The 25,881-nt window shown below is 43.0% G+C and overlaps 1 protein-coding gene across 2 annotated transcripts in view; it reads left to right on the top strand.

Moving 5' to 3' along the window:
• BRINP2 (BMP/retinoic acid inducible neural specific 2) overlaps nt 1-25,881 on the top strand; it is a 258,789-nt gene that overhangs the window by 118,335 nt on the left and 114,573 nt on the right. For both annotated transcript variants that reach the window (XM_083157259.1, XM_083157260.1), the window contains exon 4: nt 1,686-1,867. In XM_083157259.1, the coding sequence (XP_083013385.1) occupies nt 1,686-1,867 (182 nt within the window). The remainder of the gene's footprint in view (nt 1-1,685; nt 1,868-25,881) is intronic.

Below are 25,881 nucleotides of genomic sequence, written 5' to 3'. Positions count from 1 at the left end.
GGCTCCTGGCCATGATGGTAAATATGCTGGGCGGCTGAGGCGATCCCAATCTCGGGAATTTAAAAAAAATACCTCGGGATTGGCTTCCCTAATTCTAGGAGAGTGGGCAAGTGTGCCACATCAGAAAGCGCTGCCCACGGAGCTTCTTAATTAGGAAAAGACTTTTACAGTATCTGTGGCACAAAAAATGGTGTTTTTATTTTTTCTCCCGATGATAAATAGTCTCCTTATATCCCAAGGGCTGATTAAGGGGCCGCAGCATCATCAGCCTATTCGTTAATCAGGTACTGTTAGATACATTTCAAAGGGTGCTGCAGAGATTGTGCAGTGATGTAATGACAGTCACATGTGATGGGAAACTCTTTCTACTGATGGGATTCTCAGTAAAGCATAGCTAGGGAAACAGGGGCCGAGGGAATCTTACTAATAAGGGATGTAGGCATAAATATGTAATTTATTACATTTTTGTTTACTGGTCCCTAAATTATCATTAGATCAATCTACATTTTAATTAATTTGCTACATTTATCTGCCTTCCAAAGCCACTGCCGGAGACACCTACTTCGTGTTGCCAAATTGTAGTTGCATCTCTATGCATTGCCATATTGATTTTATGGATTTGCGTAATAACCTGTGTTTCATGTTAATTTGTGCCTGAGCATCTGTTGAGGAGTGTGCACTTGTTTATAAATATGCGATTCGATCATGGCGAAGCTTAGTATGCGTAAACCATTTGAAGTGTCCCTCTAAAGAGATTACAAGGGGAATATTTAGAAGAGCTTGAAGAGCGATAAAGTGGAGAGAAATAAAGTATTAACCAATAAGCTTCTAACTGGCATTTTACAGGCCATGTTTAAAAATGTCCTAAGAGCTGATTGGTTAGTGCTTTATCACTATCCACGCTTTGGTAAATACCCCACCTTAACAAGCAGAGAGTTTGTGTGTTCCTGAGACATGGTTTAAATTTACTAAGACGGGAGTTCTAGTGAAGATGGGATGTTGCCCATAGCAACCAATCAGATTCTACTTTTTTTTAGCACCTTCTAGAAGATAATAGATATAGGGCCAGATGCATTAAGCTTCAAAAGTGATAAAATGGAGAGTGATAAGCAGCCAGCCAATCAGCTGCTACCTGTCAAGTCACAGACTGTGTTTGAAAAATGTCAGGCAGGAGCTGATTGGCTGGCTGTTCATAACTCTCCATTTTATCACTTTTGAAGCTTATTGCATCTTGCCCAATATATGATTGGTTGCTTTGGCACACTTACCTACTTTTGTTGCCTCCCGGAAAGGCAACATGTTGTGGGGCAGGGATGAGGCAGATAATACCAAGCCTGCCCCCTTGCCCCACAAATGCCATAATATGTGGGTCCACAGACAGGGGGCTGGTCCATATTGAAGCAAAATTATTGCATCATTTTAGCCCCTCCCACTGTCTGCCGACCCACAAATTCTGGGATTTGTGCCAGCAGTGAAGGGGGTGCGGGACTCTGCCGAGCAGGCTGGAGACTTGCCCACCTTCCCAGGGGGTCGGGAGATGGACCTATGTGCTATGGGCAACATCCTATCTTCAATAGAACTCCGTAATTCCCCCATAGTACCCCATAATAACATTTGGTGCATGCTTTGGACTTTCAGTTTAGTTCATAACAGTTTGTTCCTGATATATTCATCTGTATTTTCAGGTGAAGAGTCCCTCACCATGTTTGTGGACAAGGGGAGGCTGAAGCGAGAGGCGGGAGTGCGTGGCAATGCATCGTCCCTCACATTGGACACTCTACACCAGCTGGCGGCTTCATATTTCATGGACCGAGAGAGCTCGCTGAGGCAGCTGCACCACATTCAGATCACCACGGGAGCCATTAAGGTACACGGTGCAGGGGTTAATGAAGCGGTAGCCTCTGGAAGATAGCAGTGATTAACACCTCTGCCATGAGAGGAGCTGCGAGTTGCAGCATAGAGTTTCATTAAAACAAATGTTTTGTGGTACAGCTGTACAATTCCCAGGATGCAGTGAGGTACGGATTTACAGGACTGGATCAAACAGTCCTGTCAATTCAAAGCTGTTTGATCTGTTTGCTCTGCCACGGCAGGAAAATAGTCTTGCGGTTGATTATCTGACGAAAGTTCATTATCCAAGCAATCCCCCGACAGAATTTTTAGATAGAATCAGGAAGTTAATGTAATGGAATGCAATATTCTTCAGATCTGATGATTATAAAAGTGTTGCTTTCTCCGCTAGCTGTATACAGAACACATTCAGATGCATGACTCCGAATATGGGTCTAACAAACTGTTTTTGATGCCTGGGGCACACCAGGAGAGATAATGTAAAGCTTTATGCCATACGAGACAAACGCTTCGGAATAGGATGAAATGAAAATGAAGTCAGTGCTGTTTGCCCTAGATTATTTGGTAATAAGATTCTTCTAAATGGAGATGCATTGCGTTGGGACAGTCTCGCCTTTTGCGCACTGTTGTTGCCTTCTGCCCTGGAAGAGTTTGATTATCTACCGCATCCTGCCCACACCCTAGTGAAGCAATCGGGGGCATTCATGTATCGGTGGTGAGGGTGAGGGGCTAATATGATGGAATTTGCATCATTTTAGCTCCGCCCCCTCTCACAGACCTGCAAATTGTGTCATGTTGCCAAAAGTAGGGGCAGGGCTTGGTGTTCCTGGGCGAATTCAAATGTAGGCAAGTATGTAGCAGTGCAGTGGCGGGTGGTCTGCAGCATCCATTTAGGCTGGTAGAGGGCCCAGCTGCTGTCAGAGTGTTGGTCTCACCCCCTGTATGACAGGAAACATGACACGTGGTCACACCCCCATAAGTAGCCTAGGGCATGTGGACTGATTTACTGATGACTGATCAGTCCCATGAGGCATATAAGAGAATCCTGTTACTGCACCTATAATGTTAGGACGTATGGCATTAGGTAGGGTGGTTCTGTTATTGTACAGGGATTTCACAAAAATACATTTTGGGAGGGGCTAATATTAGATTTACCAGGGGGGCGGAATGCACACTTTGAACATAAACAGTCTCAAAATGTTGTAAAATGGAAACTGTTATTTTGAGTCAACCAAATTCTTATTCCGTCTTTATGGATATATATAATTTTTTTTAAAAAAAGCTAAAAGATTTCAAAATGTCATTAGTAAGCTACAGTAACCACCACCCAAAGATAACTCTGGGTGGGTTTGACCTGCAATAACCTCTGCGGGCTACACTGATAGTCAAGTAACACCGGCTGTCCTGTGGCTGTTGCCATTAAATTGGCTGTTACAGAAGCTACAAATGGTAAAAAATGACTTTATTATTGCCAAACAACGTTAAAAGAATATATTTTTTTAATTAATCTATAACTGATGGCCATTTCTGGGCACCAAGTTCAGTTTGTAATCATGACCAGGAAATCCAGTTCACTCATGAGTGAGGGAACCTGGACTTGCTACCAAAAGGCCACAGTAACTGATTTCTTTTTTGTGCTGACAAATTAGTAAATAGATCCAAAAATTCATAAGCAATCACTGTGGCAATAGGCTTGGTCATACCAACAGTTCCTACTGAATTGATAAGCGACATTCTTATCAACAATGGTCAAGTATAGGTAAAAGCAGAGGGTTTCCAAATGCAGGGTACTCCTTTTGCCCCAGCCATCAGCTCAAATCTTGACCCTAATAGCAGTATTGTATAATAACAACAGTTGTGAATACAGCACGCAGTATAAGGGACTGATTTGAGCTTCCATACACGACCAATGGAAGCTTCTCCTACCAACTCTGCAATGTATGAGTTCATCAGCACAACACATACATTAGGTGGGAGAATGTTTTTACAAAGCTCAGTTCTGTCTCCTGGTTATGGCAAGTTATGTATATTTAGACCACTTATGTTATTCATGATTAATTGATTTTTAGACTCTCCACTACTAGACCATCTCTAATGTTATATTAATAGTGGACTACAAACAGGGGAATTGTCAAAATATGTGGACCTTGGAAGGCAGGGCAACCATAAACATGATGAATTTCCCTCATGTTTATAGCTGTACTGATGGCACAAGTGAAATACTTCAACTAGCATCTTACACTTAATGACATTGCTTCTGGGATCCACATACTGTTGCCGACATTTGATTGTTGATAGGCTGTATTTATCTCTATAAGTAGACCAATAGGTACGCATACCGGTATGTCTAGGACAGGTGCTAGGCTCTTCTGCCGCTCCGCCAGCTTTGATGAGCGTGGATTGGTGATATTATTCCCTCAGGTGGACTGGCGCTACTGCTGCAACTAACAGCGTACTGTGATCACTGGCCCCTGTATGTCTCTGATGTATCACATACAGGGCACTATTTATGAGGCAGCCTGTAACTTACTACGTCGCCTTTATGCGTTGTCCATACTGTGCCCTTAAGCAAGCATTTGGAAACTCCTCTGTAAAAATCCAGCATTTGCTCCTGGTGAGGAATACGGCATGGATGCCCTCACTACAGATACACATCACATATTAGTGCTTTGCTTGCCCTGCATCTGTCAAATAACGAGTTGGTGATTCTTTTATAGAGGGAGGCATTTCCTGTGTAGTCTATACGATCATTATAGCAATATAAAAACATTGTCCATATAACTGACGGTTGCCAGACTTCTCATGGCCGGAAGCCACAGAATACCGATAACAGCATCCCAATGGAGTCGAATTTGGACCGGAACTCTTCTAAGTATATTTACTCCTCCTAACCCTCCCCTCCCTGCAGCCCAATCCTCCCTGCTAGTGTTCAACCCCAACCACCATACTTTACCAACTTAACCTAACCCCCACCTCAAAGCCTAACCTTCTGTGCCCCCCTTCCCATGCATCCTAATCCTAAGTGTCCCCATAGTGTGTAAACCTAAGCCCCCTTCCCTGGCCTAACCCTAACCAGCCCTGCATACTTACATTTAGCATCCCGGTGTTGGGATTCCAGCATCAGCATCCTTCTTGATGTTGGCACTAGTCGGGATGTGTCGGGGTCAATATTGTGAATGCCGACATCCCGACCCTGGGATGACTAAAGACATAAGAAGGCAAAAACTTATATTAATATTTTTCTAAATTGCTGGTAGGTGGGAGAGCACTAGATTAGACTACAGCAGACATAAAACAAATCACCTGATTACACTGCCCAGCAACCCTGGTCTGACACAGGCAAAACCCTTCTTTAACCCGGGCTGGAATGCCAGGTTGCTGCACCCAGGTTTTTCCTTTTGGTGAATTTGGTAAATTGCAGGCCCTAACACTATTGGGGGCCCTGGCATGCTGTGCTGTGGCACAACCTTTGGTGGTAAGTTATACAGACAGGACAAGTAACGCTTACATGGCACTCTACACACTGACGGGCTAAGCAAACAATGAACATATTTATTTTCGTGTAGTTATGTGCAAGGGGATTTCCTCTGGGTCTCCTTAGTATGAAAAATTTAATGGAGCAGAAATGACGTTGTGAGGGGAAGGGGTTAATGGAGCAGCATTTCAGCAAAAAGGGGAAAGCTGCTGTAGCGACATTATTAATGGAACATTGGCCTCGTTAATGAACTTGCCACTCATTAAAAAAACAGCCAGCTCCCTTCTGTTGCGAAAATGAGCTGGTTCAGTTTTTTTTTTTCTGTTCTGTGCAATTTGTCTCGCTCCCCACTTGTCGCACAGCCACGCAGTTACCTGATGAGTGGCTTACAATGCTATAGCCCAAATACAGCATGGTCCATGGAGACCCTGGACTGGAATTTAGGTGTAGCACGCTTGGGTGCTTTATTACCAGCTACCTCTCAATCTTCACAACAGATGTTGTACACTAATGATCATGGCCACCTGCTTTCTGATCACTCGCATGACGAAGGGACTTCAGTGGCAAATACAGTTCTATAAACTGGTGTTCCAGAAACCACGAGTTTATGCTCATAATCGGATTACGTCCTCTCTGTAGAATTCCTGTTGTGTTCACCTACTGTAGTTCCATGTATTTGGAGGCTCAGCAACGAAAAGCAAACACAATCTAGAAATACTGTACACAGTTGCCTTCTTATTTCTCATCATGTGACTCCATACTGTATGGGTATATCAATGTTTGTCTATTAACTTCCTTTATATCAAACATGTCTCTATAAATAAATTCAAAGCTAATAATAATGAAACAATCCCATTTACAAATGGCTTGGGATTTGTCCAGTCTTGGATCTACACTCCATCTGTTGGCACTCTCACCCCAATTAGTAGATGCTTAGACATTTTTACCCCCATTATTGGCACTTGGATATTCAATTTCTAACTCCCTTTCCACAGAACACCTGCTGCAGGTTTAGCACTGGAGTTTCAGGGGGAAATTTACGAAGATGTGTATTCTACTTCACATGTGATGTTGCTATAGGCCAGGGGACCAGGGGCTGCTGCAGAAAGCAGCAGCTGGCCCTTCTGTGGCGAGCTTTTCTGGGGCAGAACAAACCTGTGACTCCATTTAGCGGCAAAACTGAATAGTTGGCGTGGCCTTGTTAAAAGAGCGCCTCTCATTTCTTCACTGTTGGGGTATGCCCAGCGCTCTTTGAGCTGCTGGCTTGCCCCCAGTCCCTCTGTCTCCAGTAAATAGAAGCTGTGAGCATGCACATTGCATCTATTCACCACTGTCAAGAGCAGCAATTGAAAGGGGGACTCACACCTGCCTCTCCAACCACACTGCAGGACCCTGTGGCCGACAGGTGGGACAATGGGACGATGGGACAAATAAAAAAAAGGAACTGTCCCGTGAAAATCAGAGAGGTATGCAAGAGGGACAATAACAATTAGAAATTTGTGCCTTTGTTAAATAAAGCAAAGCTTTCGGTTCTTCTAGATTGATATGATTAAAGCCTTCAACTTGCTATTTTATATTATCTCTGATTGCTAGGAGCATACAAACCTGCAATAGTCTAGAGATACATTGTACATCCTTTCGCTTTCTTTTCAAATCAGTTTTCCCTTTGAGTCTGGAAACGTACAGTACATTTTGGCCACGATGGTGCAAGAGCCGTAATTGGAGCTTGCTTCTGTGCTCCCCGGTCACTCCATTAAAACAAACGTTGTAGTTCTGACTTAAGACACATCCATCTATATCTCTCCTCTAGTGCTTACACAGAACTTTTCCTGGGATCATTTATTTTTCAGCTATACATTATTCTATTATTTTGATAGTTGGGGCACAAGAATTGACTCAAGGTCCTCCTTCAAGGCCAAGTCCATTGTTATTTGGGACGAAGACTGGACATACTGTGCTCCACTATACACTAGCAATTAGGATACACTGACATCACTAAAATGACATCACTCATTTACAATAACAGATTCATTTTATGCAAGTCAGTGCAAGTAGAAAATGTTACACAATGCTTGCATTGTAGCACACACAGCAATGGGGTACAGTGATCTCTTCTATAGGGAGACAGGGAAAACACAAGGGAGTCTTGTTTCTGAGAGCTTACAATCTCAACAAAGGAGGAAAATGCCCAAGTGGGATGTCAAAGACGCAGATTCAATTAGCCGCTGTGTTTACCAAGTGATTCAAGCTCAGAGTTTAACAACTGGACCAATTCAATTATTCGGCAATTTCTAAACCCTCGGCTATTGTGCTGCCATCGCAGTGTAGGGATGAGACAACAATTTCCATCAGATGATAACAATTTGCTGGCTTCTTGCTCGGACCTGTGATGGCTGACTTGTGTGGCCCCATAGCTCAGGCAGCTGGTCTATGGTGTCCCTCATTCGATGCTGTTTATTCCTGTTATATTAACATAAAATAGCCTTTTGCTGCTGCTTCCATGTAAGCGATCGCTTCTCTGTTCACATCTGAATCAGGCCCATTACGGGAGAAATTGTGCTGCAATGTATTTCTAGTGTCAGAGTATATTTTGATTTTATCCTACAGCAACAGTTGAAAAAACATACAGCAAAACTCTAAAATACCCCCAGACAATAAAGGTCAGAACTACTTAATATTTACATTTTAGCTTTCAGAGTTGAGACTTTTCAAATGAACTATTAGATTTTCATCTGGATGAAGGGTTTCGGAGGAAGGAGGGTGGGGTATATGTTTGTGTTGCTTGCTTTCAAAGCCCTAGCGAACCCCTTTCAGGAACCCATTGTTCTTTTTATGAAAAGACCTGTCTGTCTGTCATGCAAGCCAGAGACCCTGGAAGCACAGCCTACAAAAAATAAACAATTTTAACAAACAACCTGTAACTCAAAGCAGCCAGTGCAGTGAGCTTGACTTGTGCGATGCCATCAGCTGCATTAGACAGTTAACCAAAGCGTTACTGTATATAAGGGGCAGCACGGATGGTGTAATGGTTTGCATTACTGCCTCACAGCGCTAACTGTGCGGAGTTTGTATATTCTCCCCGTACTTGCGTGGGTTTCCTCCAGGTACTCCGGTTTCCTCCCACAATCCAAAAATATACTGATAGGTTAATTGGCTCCCAACAAAATTCACCCTAGAATGTCTGTGTGTGTGTGTGTACATGTGGTAGGGAATATAGGGGCAAATGTATTGAGCCTTAACAAGAGATAAATGCAAGGGTGATAAAGAGAGATAAGCGTCCAGCCAATCACATCCTTACTGACTGTTTTCAAACACAGCCTGTAACTTGGCAGTTAGGATGTGATTGGCTGGACGTTTATCTCTCTTTATCACCCTTGCATTTATCTCTTGTTAAGGCTTAATACATCTGTCCCATAGATTGTAATCTCCACTGGGGCAGGGACTGATGAGCATGTTCAACTATACTCTGTACAGTGCTGCGGAATATGTGTGCGCTATTTAACCCCTTCCCGACATTTGACGTACATTTACGTCATGGTCGGGATGTACTTCCCGACACATGGCATAAATGTACGTCATGCCATTAAACTGTCACCGCGTCTATAGACGCGGTGACAGAGGGACGATGTCTGCTGTCCCTGACAGCAGACATCTTCCCTCATTGCCCAGGGGGGGCAGCGATGCCCCCCCCCCATCGGCGATCGTTGCGATTGGCTGTTCAAATGTGAACAGCCAATTGCAGCGTTTTATGAGTTATGTGTATAATTTTGACTCTGCTGCCCCCTAGTGTCCAAAAAAAATAAAAGGAGGTAGAAATAATGATTAAAACATAAAGTATACATATGGTCTATGTTAGTTATTAACTATTTTGAGTGGTATGATTATTTGTCTCACAAGCAGAAAATTTAACATTTTGCAAATTGCAAAATGTTCAATTTTTTTACGACATTTTGGTATTTTTCACAAAAAAAAAAAAAGACTGTATCGACCAAAATTTACCACTAACTTAAAGTACAATGTGTCACGAGAAAACAATCTCAAAATCACTGGGATAAGTAAAAGCAATAAAAAGTTATCCCCACATAAAGTGATACATGTCAGATTTGAAAAAAAGGGCTCTGTCAGGAAGGCAAAAACAGGCTGCGGCGGTAAGAAACTGTTAATAATAATAATAATAATAATAATAATAAGGTTGCATGGCAGATTAGTCTACGTGCTCTTTGTCCCAACACACACACATAGCAACGTCAGAGTTAATATAAATTTTAAAATAACAATAAAAAAAAACTAGAACTATTTCAGCAAACTGAATAAGTAACTATTTTACTTGTGTCTAATTAAGTACGTCAAGATCCAAAAGAGTCGATCCAGTAACTTTACGGGCATAAGGACAAAAGTTTAGATGTCAAACTTTTATCTTTGGTATGGTATAGAGAGATAACTCAGTTATCACACATGGTGCATTGGACATTATGATGAATGTGCCTCCCTCCCTCATATAAAGTTCATGCAGGGAGACATAGGGATCTAATTATCAGAGACCAGATTTGCATATGCCATTTTAGCGGCACTAATTATGTTACTTTGTAATTTCATGGCCAACCACGGCATATGTTATCCTCATTGAGCAGCGTACCCATTGTGCAGTCTATCTGTGACATCATTTTCCTTCCACATTATATTATACAAACAGAAATGACAAAGATATGGAGAAACAAAAGGTTGCCGTACTTGAAATATCATTGTACATGATGTGAAACAAGAACAGAAAAAGGGTTTTTATCTTTTTTTTGTTAAAAGTATTTATTGTTGAAATGAAATACTGCATTGAACAATAAACAATGAAGACCCGATGAGATTTAATATTGAAAGGGACATGGAATTGACAGCGGAAAAGTACTCAATAGACCTTGCCATTCCAATTTCATGGTTGTTGTTTTTTTGTTTTTTTTTCATTTTCTTTTTATTTTATAAATGTTTTTCATAACTGAAATATGTAATACCATTTTGTATCATCTATGAGGGATAGGTTCAAATTTATGAATGTAAACTACACAGGGGGTCAGTTTTTATCAAAACGTTAAAAGAGTTCAGTTGAGAAGATGGCCGTAAATACCAATTTTCATTTGATAGAATGTTCTAGAGAACTGATAACTAGCGTTTGATTTGCCGCTATGGGCAACTTCTCTAATTGACCTCATAGTTTGGAGTGAGTGCATCAAAATACAGATGGTGCAATAGTTTTTTCTATGAATGCTGCTTACCCACAATGGGCTATAACTACAGTACAAAAGTGAGTGTTGGGGCATTTGAACGCACCCACTTTGAGCTATAATTACATGCAAACACCCTGTTAGTAGCCAGTTATGCCTCTTCTGGCCCAAACAGATGCCCACATAGACTTGATATGAATTTGCATCCCCCATACTAGCAGAAGCTCTACTCCAGAGCTTGCTCAACGCAAAAGCACACAATCACGTTTGAGCTTCATTTTTCATCAACCGCAGAGTGAGTGCAGTACTTTTACAGAGGTCAGACATGATTTGATGGTAATGTCCTCTCACCAGCTTGACTATGAAGAGGTTACACTACTGTACTTCATTCTCACCTCTGTGAGCTGAGGGCCTAATTCATTATTAATTCCTTATGGCTGTGTCATTAAAACTCAAATACAGGAGATACTCTAGATGGCCTCCTGTTGGCATTTGCGATTTCCAAGTGCTAAGTCTGAGGACACAGCCTCGGATCATCATAGCAACAATCGGTCAAGATTCGCAATGTTGCGTTTGCCAGTCTTCGTAAGCTGGCATCTATGCAAGCTGGCTGTAGAACCCGGACACCAGTGTCCGATGATGCAGACCCTTTACAATTAACATCTTAAAAATTGGGCCAACGCCCCCTCATTTTGAAGAATGGGACTGTCTGCTGTACCCCATTCCAGCCCCCAAAAGCTGCAGCAGGTCAATCATGCTGTGACTGAAAGGGGACCGCAAGTGATATTGCAAGACCCGTTCTGCACATGTCTTGCATTCGTGCAGATGTCCGAACATCGTATTTGGAAATAAACCATCAGATTTGCTTAGAAATATTAATTAGGCCCCGTGTCTTCTGTTGAAGCTGCTATATTCCAAAAATAGGTGTACGGGCGTGATTACTAATGTTCTGAAGAAAAGCAGATGCAGGCATCTATGTGTCATCTGGTGTAGGTGGAGGCAGTTTATTTTGGTTATTTTTGGCAGGTATACTTATTATTATGGTAACGCGATTTGCTATATGATTGATAGTGCAGAACTGCGTAGCTTATCTGCTTTTGTGCATTATTTATTGTTTCTGCACAAAGACCCCTGCGACCTTCCAGTACTGAAACATTCTGCTTTATAAGTGACATTGAAATGATTCTACGATCTGACTAAAGGACCAGCAATTATAAAAGCCTCAAGTACAACAGCACATTTTGAATACAGAGCGGGATCCTAGCAACAGAAGACAAGTGATAACTCTAGAGCCACATTTAGTAAGTCTCTTTCTCTGTTACTGTGCAAAGGTTTGCCGAAAATTACCCGGAGATGTAATATTTCCCTCTTCGGACTAGTTAGTTCAAAAGGTAAATCGAAATTTGATCATTTAGGAAAATTGGATGAGACAAATGCGGTGAAATGGTTAAAAAGAAACTTTCCAAGGGCATTTCGGCAGCGCAGAAGAAAAAAATCTCAGTGCAAACTCATGAGACTACATCTGAGCTCCATGGTGAACAGCCCATATTCTCTGATAATGAAGTTACTGTGTAGAGATGGTAAACTGAGCCTTCCTACATTAGCGGCGAACAGATGGCTGAGAATAAACAAGATCTAATACACAACTACATAGCGCAGAGGAAGGAGATGTGTACTGGTGGCAGCTAATACTAGGAATAACGGACAGACAATGTGAGATAATCACGTTTAATGTAAGCAAATGTTTGCATACAATAACCAGCTGCTGCTACGGATATAAAGAACTGAAAGCAACGATAGAACAACACCATATCTCTGTTGCATCTTATAAGAGATAAGGGACTATTGATTAAAGCAATAAGCTCTAACTACGATGTCATTGGCGGTCTACAGCCGATAGCTATCATATATTTAATTAGGTCAGTGATGATACAAGGAAAATTCTAAAATAAATATATATATAGTGTGGCAGAGACAGCATAATTTCACATGAAGCGAATGTGGAATATATAGGCCAGTATTCAATACCTCTGATTCGCCATATTTTCTGGCGAATCAGGCAATTCGCCGGGTTTACAGCGAATTTTCTGTCAGAAAAAACAATTCACCCTATTCAATGAACAGAATTCGCTGCAAATGAAGTGCGAATGACTGGTGATTCGCCATTTGCGATTCGCCGGTGTTTTTCAATGGGGTTTTTAGTGGAATTGGCCAGGAGTGTATTCAATGCTGAAATGGAGAACTGCTTTCTCCATTGATTTTCGCCATGATTCTCCATTTTGCATTCGTCATCTTTTTATGGAGAACTGTTATGTGTACTTGTGAAATACACTTGTAAAAAAAAAAAATGCTCACTCCAGATGTTTTACCGGGTAAAATCTTTGTTTATATTTTAAAACTCATGTTAGAAGCTGATCTGCAGATAAGGGGGCAGCAGAAGTCACATCCATTTTTTCCAGGAACTATAAAAACGTCGCAGGGACCGATGCTAGTATTGTATTGTTCAAGGCCACTGCCTACACTACAATTACTTTGTATGTCACACTACCAAATTTACGTGTAAGTACCATGTCCAGACTTGCTCGGTGCTTTTAAAATGGTAGACGCACGGAGCTGGGTTACCCCCTATGGCAAGGGATGTTGTGCAGCCTCCTTCCAATTGCCCAGGAACCCAGGGCACACACTGGTCTAGCAGCCGGGACCGCACGGTGACATTGGCAGGCAGCCAATTAACCAGACCAGCAGTAGGTCTGATTAATAAATGTAGCCAAGTGACCTTGAGGTTCTAGGCAGGAGGTCCTGAAATGCACCCGAATTACACAGCAGGACAACAGCTACTGGGCACCGACCACGGGTGACGGTGCCAGCCCTGGGGCTGGCACATCGCTAGGCAGCTGCAGGAGAGTGACGGAGTGGCGTACACATAGCGCCTTGGTCAGACAGACAGGCAAGGGGTGGGGCGGAGACAGCAGAGCTGGAACTGGGACCGACTAGCTCCTGGGTACGGTGAGAGCCAGGGTGTAATAGCAACTAGTGTACCCGGAAAATCAGCTCGCTCTCCACCGCCCGCAGCCGGCACCGATACCCCCCCCATTCTCCCGTCCACTGGCTGTGTGTAATCTGTAGGGAGATGGCTCCAGCAGCAGCAGCAGACCTCCGGCTCTGGCAGCCCCAGCGCGGTGATAGCAGATGTCAGTGCCAGGGCTGCTGGAGCTGGAGGTCTGCAACTGCTGCTGGACCCGTCCCCGTCCTCAGGCTGTGCGGGGGCTCCTGGCAGCATCAGCACGCTCCTCCGCCGTGGCTCAATCCCCTGCAGTGGCATTGCAGCAGCAGGGGAGAGAGCCGAGTGCCGCAATTCGCCGCAGATTGTAATTATCGCCGTCAGGAGCTGAGAGCCCCTGACGCGTTGAATAATATGAACGGGCGGCTGCCGGCGAATCTCCCAGCAGGGAGAATCAGGGTGAAAGTGCAGCGAATCCTACACAGGATTCGCTGCCCCCGCGACCCCTGGCCATTGAATACTGGCCATAGTCCAGGGTTTAGAGCTGCAGCATCAGGACTAAGATCCATTCCGGGTTTTCCTAAGATCTATTGTGAATCAGTGTCTGCTAATTAACAACACCTGTTATTTCCTGTTATATGTTTGTCCAGAGCAAAGATCAGTGTTCCCTATGCCTTTTTGTGTCTGGGCAATAGGCTGGGGAATGTGGGGATCTCTTCAGCGTTCCTGATCCAAAATACAGCACTGCATATAAAAAAATGTATATTCCTTTTGACTAAGCCCACACCAAAAATATCAAATAAACAATAATGAAGAAAATATATGAATCAAATCATACATCCCTTAGTAATAACTTTAAGTGATGGTCCAATATATTGCCATACCAATCCATCCATGTACTGTAAGTTCTTTATTTTTTAAATTGCAGTACTCATATAAAATCATTAATGCTGGGATGATATATATATATATATATATATATATATATATATATATATATATATATGTGTCTATTTGTAGCTGAGACCAAGTCAAATGGGGACTAATTTATCTACAAAGATGGGAGTTTTATTGAAGATAGGATGTTGCCATGGGCAACCAATCAGATTCTATCTATTATCTTCTAGAAGGTGCTAAATAAATATGAAGCAGAATCTGATTGGTTGCTATGGGCAACATCTCATCTACAACAGAACTTCGATCTTAGTAAATTTCTCTCTACGATGGATCACCAGACAAACAAACAGACCAATGAATTGTGTATATATATTACAAAAAAAACAGAATAAGCTTCACTTCAGATACCTTTTTTTTTTATAGTATTTTTAAAACATAGTTTCAATTTAGAAGTAAAAACAAATGGCAGGAAATGCACAGGAAATAAAACCGTAGTGATATGATGGGTCCAGTTGGACATATTTATATCTAACTAACAGTCAAGATGGAGTTAATAGCCTTCTTTCTACAGTTAAATGGAATATATAAAACTGAATATGCACCGGAAGACATTACAATTGCAAAACATTTATTTTTATATGGGCATCTACTGTGCATTCTGATTTTACTATGTATATTTTAGGGCTTTTATTGGAGCCTGTTGTAAAGTAGTGTGACTTGTGGCGAGATCCTAGGTGCTGTGCAGCTCAGCGGGTATATGTTCCCTGCGTCTATAATCCCCAGGGTACATCTCGCGTATACCTATATGTGTTCTGTATATCTGTACGGTCTCTGTTTCACTGTACCTAACTGGCTGTTGCACAGCAATCCAAATCAACCAATTCCTATTTCCTAGCATACGCAAGTATACCTGGCCAATAAAACTGATTCTCATTCTAATCCTTAAATATGGGTTTGCTGTACCTGTCTTGATATTTGCACACATAAATACAGATTGTGTCTGCACGCAGCATATATGTTTATATGATGTTTAAGTGAACATTATCCTGACCCCTGGGTATTACACTGCCCTCCTAGATCCTGTACGATTCCCCTATGTAGTAAGTGAGGTTTGGCCGTAATAACTCTATTTACACAAATTGCTTTGCAATGGCCCTACCCACAACACATAGCATTGAATCCTGACAATTTGCCATTGGTGGCATATCAATGATGATGCAAAACGCATCTCTACACCCCCCTGGAAGTCCTAAAAAGTAGACAAGCTCTTTGTCTCTTGCTCTTTGTTGTATATCTGATCATTTCTAGACCTGACCTCGTGCTGCACCAGGCCTCCAGCTTATGTCCCACTCCAGCATAACCTTGATACTAGGACCTGTCCCTCTTGTTATTGCATTCAGAGGGGATTAGGGTGCAGGTAGTGAGGGTTAGGGGGAGAGTGTTAAGATACTTACCTACGGGATATCCAGATCCTCCACTGTTGGTCTTCTGACCACCGGCGCCAGGATTCTGTACCCAACCCAGTTTTCAGTTCCACTTGGTGATAAAGAAAAAAAACTTCAAGATATATGCAACGACCGGCGAACGGCTACGGGGAGACGGCGGATGCAGCGGGGAGCTCCGTCGGAACGGGGAGTGTGAGTGTCTCACAGTGCCCACACATCCCCCTTCCGGCGGATGGCAGCGCCTGGTGGCTGGCGATGCTGAGAGGGGCTCCATCTGTAACATCGGCATTGCGTACAAATATGAATCAGGTTTTAGCTCTTTTTTTGCCCTGTCTCACATTTAAAGTAAACTTTACAGGGGCTGAAAATATTTTGTGTTTCCAAACATTTTTTATCCTAACATCAATGGTACTTTGGGAGTGTGCGCAGGTCCATGTGATGTCATAATGGCAAGCAATAGTCATGCAATGCTTCTCTGGTGATGTTTTAGATGGCCAAAATATCTATACGGGGCCCCTTGGGACCTGCTTTGCCCTAGCCAGCCGCCTAGGATGCCTTGTGGAAAATAACCTCTGATTGCAGCTGCAGATGTAGATCTTTTGTTAAATAGCCTCCCCAAGCTTTGCAGGAAGTGGCTGTCGCCTGTCAAACCGGTTGGATCTTATCGCCGCTGTTTTTGCCCAAAGATAATTTTGCCCAATAGAACTTCATATGAGGCACCGTAGAGTGGCAGACAAGTTCTGTGTGTACTCAGTATAAGTTAAATTCAGAGATCGTACTGAGATTTCATGTTGATAAAGGATGCACGTACAGTATGAATAGTTCAAATTCAGTAGATATAAAAGCCTTAGGACATGGAGAGCAACTGCTGGATGAATGTGCAGTGGATAAAAAAACCTGCTGGAAGATACTCAGCATGGACTCAATCAGACTTACACAATTCAAAAGTAATAGAGACAGATAGCAAGCACCCTGAACAGTTGTTTGGTGGAGCTAAGCAGGAGGCAGGAAGAGTGTTTTAAAATGAGAGAACTGTCAAGGAATCAGCACGTTGCAGACCATATGGGAACTCACAATAAAGTGGAAATGTATGAAATTCTTATTATAACCTAAGAAATGGATTTTATGCAGTTCTCTTCAGAAGCTCAGCACATTATTTGTTACTATACAGTAGAATGAAACCTTAGCACGAAATAAGCTTACTGATTCCGGCGGTCATAGCAGGCGCTGAAATATATAAAATAACTGAAAATAGGGATTGGTTATCCAGATGTGTTACACATCTCCTTTGCGTAGCGGGAAAGCGGAAAAAGCACAACGGTGGACTCTGGTGAGAACAAGTCATGGGTCAGCGACATACACAAATCCACAGCAGAATACCATATGTAACATTTATCAGTGGCCTTTCTTCACGAGGACCTGTGCAACTCAAAGGATCATGTCGCGCAAAGCAGGTTGGACAAACAAAGGACTAGAAGTACTGTAGCTGAAAGCCAAGGAGCTTTTGAATGTCACCAGGTTGCAAACACATAAAACACTATAGGAAAGCGCTGGACAGACCGGACCTGTAGCCTGACTGGCTCTGTAAGAATAGACAGCTGGGTACTCTTTACCTAGAACGGCGCCCATCGGGGTGATCGCGGGATCGCGGGCAGTACATAAACGGCCGCGACGCGATGCCCGCGATCACCGCGATTTTCCCATAGGGAACAATGTTAAAAAGTCAGATTGACCGTGATTTTGCATTCAATGCCTCAATGCCCGCGATTTTACCATAGGAATCAATGTTAAATGGGCTACAGAGCCCAAATAGGCTCAATTAACCCTTAAATGTCACCCCAATTTTTTGACGCCACCCCACGATCCACGCCAACCCGAAGCGTGGCGAGCGCAGCGAGCCCGCGAGGGGCGGCGGTACGCGTCCTCCGACCTTTTCATGCCCTACTATCCACGTCGGCGTGGAGTTGAGAATAGAATAGTGTGGCGAGCGCAGCGAGCCACCGAGCCCGAAGCGTGGCGAGCGCAGCGAGCCCCACGAGCGGACGCGGATGCCTTCACAGTTATACGCGTCCCCTCGCGGACTTCACAGGTGTCCGTGGCGACGCCGACACCTGTGAAGCCCGCGAAGGGACGCGTTTACCTGTGAAGGTATCCGCGTCCCCTCGCGGGGCTCGCTGCGCTCGCCACGCTTCGGGCTCGGTGGCTCGCTGCGCTCGCCACACTATTCTATTCTCAACTCCACGCCGACGTGGATAGTAGGGCATGAAAAGGTCGGAGGACGCGTACCGCCGCCCCTCGCGGGCTCGCTGCGCTCGCCACGCTTCGGGTTGGCGTGGATCGTGGGGTGGCGTAAAAAAATTGGGGTGACATTTAAGGGTTAATTGGGTCTATTTGGGCTCTGTAGCCCATTTAACATTGATTCCTATGGGAAAATCGCGGGCATTGAGGCATTTAACATTAAAATCGCGATCAATTAGGCTTTTTAACATTGTTCCCTATGGGAAAATCGCGGTGATCGCGGGTACACGATTTTGATGTACCCGCGATTTACCCGCGATGCCCGCGATTTTTTACCCCCGACGCCCGCGATTCTGATCGCGGGCGCCGTTCTAGGTAAAGAGTACCGACAGCTGCACTATTTGTGCATGAGTCTACAATGGAATTGTTAAATCATGTAGAGGTTTGTTTTTAGCAAGCACAGGTCAATTACAAAAGTACAAAGGGACTTGCTTTAAACCAGTTTATTACAATAATAATAGAGTAGAGTTGGAAACATCAGCATAGAGCGACGTAGTTTGTGTCAGGGTATATATATATATATATATATATATATATATATATATATATATATATATATATATATATATATATATTTATATCAGGGCCTAAAATGGTCCCAGAGAGTTGGTGGAACCCATTTTTACCTGACATCCCCACCCCTCCCCCATTGGGTGAAGCCTTGGTCAGTGCCAAGGTTTCCTGCACCACCTGCAAGCTATAAATGGGTTCAAGTCTTGCCACACAGGTAGCACAATCATATGCCGCCGACCATCGTATAATCTCTCCGCCCAAAAAGGGGGCCCAGGGGAACGACCATCATTTTTATGGGGATGTCCATAAAACACTGGGCGTTTCCCACCAGCCCCCTGCCCGCCACTGCCCACTGACCCGGTGAATGTGAAACTCGACAAAGCCGTTCGCTCCCATGGTTTGCACATGCACATGGGGAAAGGGGCCAAATTAGGACCTGTACGAAAAGGTCTGAATCGGCACCTATATCTCCATCCTTAGAAAGACCTATGGTTCCTTTAGGGTACTCGGCAGGGCCAAATTAAGGAGGGGGGGGGGGGGCTCAGGGGGTCAGTACCCCTGGCCCCCCTCTATCTAGGGCCCCCTTTGGTCAGCATGTATTTTTAAAATAAAAATATATATATATTTTTTTTACCTAAATGTTTTGTGCATGGGAGTTGGGAAGTGCTGCAGCTTCACCTATCTGCCAATGTGACAATGATTGATGGTGCTGAGCATTGGGAGCCAAGGCACACAAGTGTGCAGTGCTTTACTGGGAGTTGACCAATGAGCCTTTGCACAAGAGGTCAGAGGCTGAGAAGCTTGTGCTGAGCTGTGATTGATGGGCCTCATGACATGCTTCTCAGACCCATGGAAGACAGCAGCAGCAGTGGCCTCGTCATGGGAGGGTTTTTAATCAGAGGCAGCGCTGAGCCTGTGAGCTCTCCTAGTTTATAGTGCCTTTACTGTTTTGGCAGTTTAATATTCTCTCCTGCAGTTTGCGGACAGTAATGACAAGTGGAAGGGGAGCCCCCCTATCTAAATTGACCCGGGGGCCCCGAAGGCTTAATCCACCCCTGGTACTCGGCGGTAGTTTAGATATCTCTAGGGTTAGAGGCATAATAAATAGCTGTGGAATCTTAAATGTGCAATAATCTTGCAAAAATGTCCATTTTCACAGGAATTCTGTATTATTAAATGGGCACCTTAATGTCTTCCTATAGTGGAAATTAAGCTGTCAAGAGGTTTAAGGTCTTAGGGCTCATCCACAGGCACAGTAATATAATGCATTCTTAAAGCCTGGTAAACAAACCAGCTCTTATAGTCCAAAAACTAATGTAAGCAAATGAACCTGTGCACACTTTCTGCAAAATGTTCACTTTGCATAAATTCTGATTCTGATGCAGCCTGCAGCAATCAGCTACATTAATGTTAGGTAAAACGTATTTAAATTCCATGGCAGAATATATTAAGCACACAATACTCTACTCTGCAGCAAAGTTTAGAGAATACTATGAGCTTGGAGTGCTCTTTTAAAAGCGAGTATAAAGTGCAGCATTTGTGCTCATGCTTTTAACAAGCGCTATGTGTGTTGCGGATTCCTCTATACTTAGCTATCAAAGGTATCACTTTGAATCCATTTGTTATTTTTACCAAGAGGAAGTACTTGACTTACTCAAATAACAGCATAAAAGTATATTTACTTAATATACAGTATACAGTGGTAGCACCTGTGTTATTCCATTTTTTTTCCTAATGGAAGCCACCCTTCTTTTGTAACAATATTGTTTCTCTTGTATTGGGGTGGGGGAGTGTCCAGGAGAATCCCAAGTTTCAAGGAGTCCCCAACAAATCCCAGGAGAGCAGGTCACCCCAGTTCGCATTCCCATCACTACTTGGTGAAATGGGTTAGGTCAGTGGTTCTCAAACTCGGTCCTTGGTAACCCACACAGGTCACGTTTTCCTTGTCACCTGTTATGTGCGCTCTTTACTAACTGCCACATTATTTCACTTGATTCTGTGAGGAGACCTGGAAAACATGCACTGTGTGGGGTTCTGAGGACCGACTTTGAGAACCTGTGGGTTAGGTGAATGGCTGGATGATGTGAACCTAAGCAAATCATAGAATCATGGATCTGCTCCTTTTGCATGTTACCACAATTCATGTGTGGTATAGCTCACAAACAATATCTAGGTCGTCAATAGTTTTGTCCATATCCGGTCGACGGAGCTACGATGTCTAGACCGACCAGGCTATGATCGACCACGCTTAGTCAAACCTATCTAGGTAGACTCCTAAAGATAGTGGACCACATCTAGATCGACAGTAACGGAAGTTAGATGCCAGCGTTAGAGCAACGGGAGTGTGGTTGACAGTCACATGGTCAACATGAGTTTTCAAGTTTTTGGGTGCCCGAATGTCACAGGTCGACTTGGTTCATACTTTTCTATCCAAGTGGACAGAGAGTGAGTGTATAAAAGTGTGCCGAGTGTAACGGGGCACCATGTTCGAAGCATGGGGAGCACAGCGATACGTGCGAGGGGACACTGTGCACATATACAGTGTCCATGGGAATCCCTGTGACATTCGCCACCAAAAAAATGTGAAAAACTCAAGTCGACCATGCTCTCGTCGCTCTAATACTGGCGGCTAACTTCTGTTACTGTCGCTCTAGATGCAATCGACTATCTTTAGGCATCTAACTAGAAGGATGGTCGATCATAACCTGGACGATCTAGACAGCGACGATCCACTCTACCATAACCATGTCAACACAAGCAAAATGCCGGCATGGGAAAGGTCCGCACGTGAATAAGTAATTTTTCATGTTTTTTTTTTTGGTGTAATGTAATTGGTGAAATTAATCCTCTAAAACTCATGTCAATTTGTTCATGTGTTGACCTTTTCCCATGATGCTTTTGCTTCTGTTGACCTTTTGTCAATGTCAGCCTAATGACCGTCAATGTAGACATTTGTCTGTCAGCCATATGATTACCCCACAATACACGGCATTGGGGGTTGTGGCTAGGCTTGCCATAATATCCCTTTAATCTATGACTCCTATAAAATACACAGGTTCTGTGGCTGGCTACATTCAAGCCTGCATTCAGCCACAGAACCTAAATAAACCATTGGCAAGTCATTCTCTCCCTCTCCCACCAACAGTGGCCATTTCTGAAGGGGACAAGAAAAAAAAAAAAACAAGCTGTGTGGAATTTACATATCTCCCAACATGATCCTTTCCAGGAAAGACAAAATGCTCTGTTCCTGAACTTCCTTGTCAGTGGCAGTTGCAGACATGGGGCTGTAGCACATACCAAAATTCATATAGGGGAGCCACAGCAACTGCTTCCCCAACCGTTGACAAACAAAAAAGTGCGAGATTTACTGGCAGTTGGTGCGATTCCCCTGTTTGAAATTTTGCCCATGCTGCAGCACCACCTCTTGAGCCACCACTGACAAAGCATTGTGTCCCTCCTGGAATTGGTCATTTTTGGAGGTATGAATTCATGACAGCATAAAATTAACCTTAAAATACTGAATTCTAAATCCAAATTCCATTTAAACCTTTTTCACTGTAGGAAAGTCTCAGCTGTGTGAGAAGAATTTCAGTGAACTTGTTAACCATCTCTGTTTGAATTTAGTTTGATAAGCAGTAGCATTATTTCTGTAAACTCTCATTAGTGCGAAAGGCACTTTTGACAATTACTCTGCTCATCAGCATTTTCAGATGTTACATGTTACCTTGATTGAGGTCTTCAGGGAAGTAAAGTGACTGCCCCCTGCAGCCATTGACTTTGCCATTAAAAAGCAGATGATTACGCCTCTACATATTAAAAAGAAATACTGCTTTATTTGAAAGTAATAAGCAGAGCGTATTTATGAGAACTTCTCCCCTAAAGGAAATGGTAATATGATGATAATATGTCAGTGTGTGGATTTGTAATGCAAATGTTCTAGTAAGCGGCCTTTAGGATGCACTTCCTGTAATAAGAAGCAACATAACAAAACATAGCATTTGCCGGTGGAGATGCGTTGTCATATATTGTTAAACATTATATGCATCTTGTATTGTATTTGCTGCTAAGAAAATGTTGTTTTCTTGGTTCAGAGGTTTAGTATTGACAAGATAAAAATGTGCGCATTACAATCGGCAAAATGATGTCTTATGAACCCGAGTTCAAAGACAAACCTGGGAGAAATAATGGGAAAAAAAGGATTTTAAATGCAGTATGCTTGTTCTTGTCTGTGTACAGTACCAAGGTCAATACAGGGCATTTAAAAAAGAGTTTTCCTATCTATACATTAACTTTACTGCATTTCCCTCACTCGTGAGAAAAGTCTATTTGCAGGCTTAGTACTTTGTCCCCCATTCTTCCTTGAACTTGTAGGGTCTTGGAAGTAGTTTTATCTCTGCTTGGCACCTGACATCTGTATAAACGTCCTATCAGCAGACACCCTCCACACAAAACCTTTTTTGGTATTAATAATTATTAAGCTCTAAATCAGTGATTTTCAACCTTTTTACCTTGCGGCACATTAAATAAGATTTTAAAATTGCCAAGGCACACCATGAGATCCCCACAGGGCAAAACACATTGGCCCCCACAGGAAAAAAACAAACCTATTGGCCCCCATATAAATAACAATCACACTGGTCCCCACAGGTAACACAAATAAAATGCATTGGCCCTTTAAATGAAAAGAAGAGCCCAGTAAATAACACTTGAACTGGTGGTGGCTGTAATCTGGTTTGGGCATCTCTAGATCTGGAGGCACACGTGAGAACAGCTCAAGGCACACTAGTGCCTAAATGAACTAAAAATAACGACATGGACAACTGAATTGCCATTAAATTTGGAGGTGAAAACCTGGAAAACCTGCAGGGAGAATATGGGCCATTAGCATTTCCCGCAATCACAGTAGAAAAGAGGGGCAAAATCTCTCAGGCCCTTCACTGTGCAGACGGTGATGAGTGGCTAAAAAAGGCTTCAGGGCAAGGCCATTCCCGATACAGCAAAGCAAGAAAAGTCACCCCTAATGACCGTGCTTAAATATAAACTTGAGCGGATCGATATGAGGTGGCCCCGCCCCCTATCCACTGGCCCACCGCCACGCTGACTCATAAAGAGACCAGAAAAAATTGGAGGTCACACCAGTTACTGAGATCTAGAGGTTCACTTTATCTAGAGAATACATTTTAATACTAACGTACATAAACTAATTAAAAAATATAAAAAGTGTTATGTGATCTATTGGGTAAGCATTATGGGTAATTTTTTTTAAAGATCTGAACACGTTTATGGGCATATTTATCATAATCAACATTTCTAATACGGATGGAATGTTATAAATTCCCCCCAACCCGCAATGATATTATTGAATCTATCACATGGAGAAAGTTCTATACCTACAAATATATTCCACGTACTTCTCACTGTATTTTATTGGAATAAATAAAGTGAGATTGTCTCCGCGCATGTGTCTCCACCAAACACTTATACTATCCAGCCTGGTGATCATTGATCGAGAGTTTCCCTCCGGTCAATTTTCCAGCTCTGCTCTACCTGTCATAGCAGAGCAGGAGACAGGGACCCGGTGGGGAGGGAGGATAACCATGCTTAACACCATCTAGATTTACAGTAGCATTGTTATCGCAGGGCTCCCCCCCCCCCCCCTAGTATTTTTCCACAATTCACCTTAGTAAATTTGGCCAGATCATATTTTCCATCAGAATAATGGGAAATGCAATCTGATTACTGAAAGGTCTTGGAGCCGTTTTTTTCTAAAAACTGCCCTATACTGTAAGCCCTTTTATACATTCAGGTGATATGAAAAAAAAAAGTTTAAATTATTCATGAGAGTTTTAATCAAAATCATTTTTAATAAATATTCCTGAGAAGGTGCAAGCATTCTAGCACCACTATATATACTTTTATGTTTCTAAACATTTAGCAATGATTAAAAGATTATTAAACATCAATAACCAATAAAATGAGTCTTACATCTACTGTATTTTTGGTGGACGAAGCAGATACGTTAAATGGGAAAATGGTTTTCAGTAAGTCTGGTACATTCTGAGTATAGGCTGCCAGAATTCCTTGACCTCATTAACAGTTATGCTCATGTACCGCACTGTTTTATAGAACTTGCACTGTAGCAAGACTTGTTTCCTGGCACTAGAGCTGGGTTTATAGAAAGCCCAAATGGAAGATCAGGTCTTTGTGTTTGTGATGAGGCAGGAAGATTGCGCTGTTTCTTCTTGCTAATTTCATTTGACAGCATTGGGAATTGAAGTGCATGCAACACAAAGAATTTACATTTCATATTTAATTCTAATTATTAATCTATCTTTTAAGTATGGAAATCTTAGATGTTATAATCTGCATGTTTAAAAGGAAATAGGGTGTTTTAAAACTTGTTTATACTTAACTAGCATTTTAATTGAAATGAATTTAAAAGAAAAAAAGGTAATGGGCATTATGTAAGGAAACATTACTGGTCCAATATATCACAACTTTTCCAGCTGTCAGGACAAACATACTGACTTCCAACACAGTGGGACACTCATTGAGAATTGGGACTGTCCTGGTGTTCAGGGGGTTCTTCTAGCTGATATGCTCCCCTGCGTGTTTGCGATGTTGAACGATTGGGCATACGCATAAGGTTTTATGCGCATGTGCAGCCGTTTGGTGCAAGCGGGCACGGCAAAATGAATATTCGCCCTCCCGTTCACACCTAGCAGTGTGGGCAAGGGGCGTGGGGTGGCGGCAATGGGTTGAGCCCATGGGAAAGTCCAGCATTTCATGGGCATTCCCATGAAAACGCTGGGCGCTCCCATGTGGTTGGACCGATGACTCATGTGCAAGGGACGGGCAGCTGACGTCAGCGGATGAGAGGTCTCTCACATCTGCGTGCGCTGTAGAAATCATTCGATAGTCGGCGATAATCGAATGGTTTCCTCCCTGCACGCAAGCTGTGAATGGATGTTTGTGCTAAACATACATTCGCACGCTTGCCGAGAAACTCAGCATGCGAGGGGGGGGGGGCAGACGGCCATGCGGGCGGTGTTTGGAGGACTCGCAAAGCTGCAAAATTTGCACCTTTGAGAGTCAACCAGAATAAGGTCCTCAGAGTTTTCACATTTATCACATACAGTATTTGCCTGCTCTCTCGAAATCTCTAGTTTTCAGGGATCTGTCTCTCAC

Source organism: Crinia signifera, chromosome 8 (genome assembly GCF_055691185.1).
Source record: "Crinia signifera chromosome 8, ASM5569118v1, whole genome shotgun sequence".
NCBI classification, from domain to species: Eukaryota; Metazoa; Chordata; class Amphibia; order Anura; family Myobatrachidae; genus Crinia; species Crinia signifera.
The sequence above is the reverse complement of the archived record's forward strand: the minus strand, read 5'-3'. Positions and strand labels throughout refer to the sequence as shown.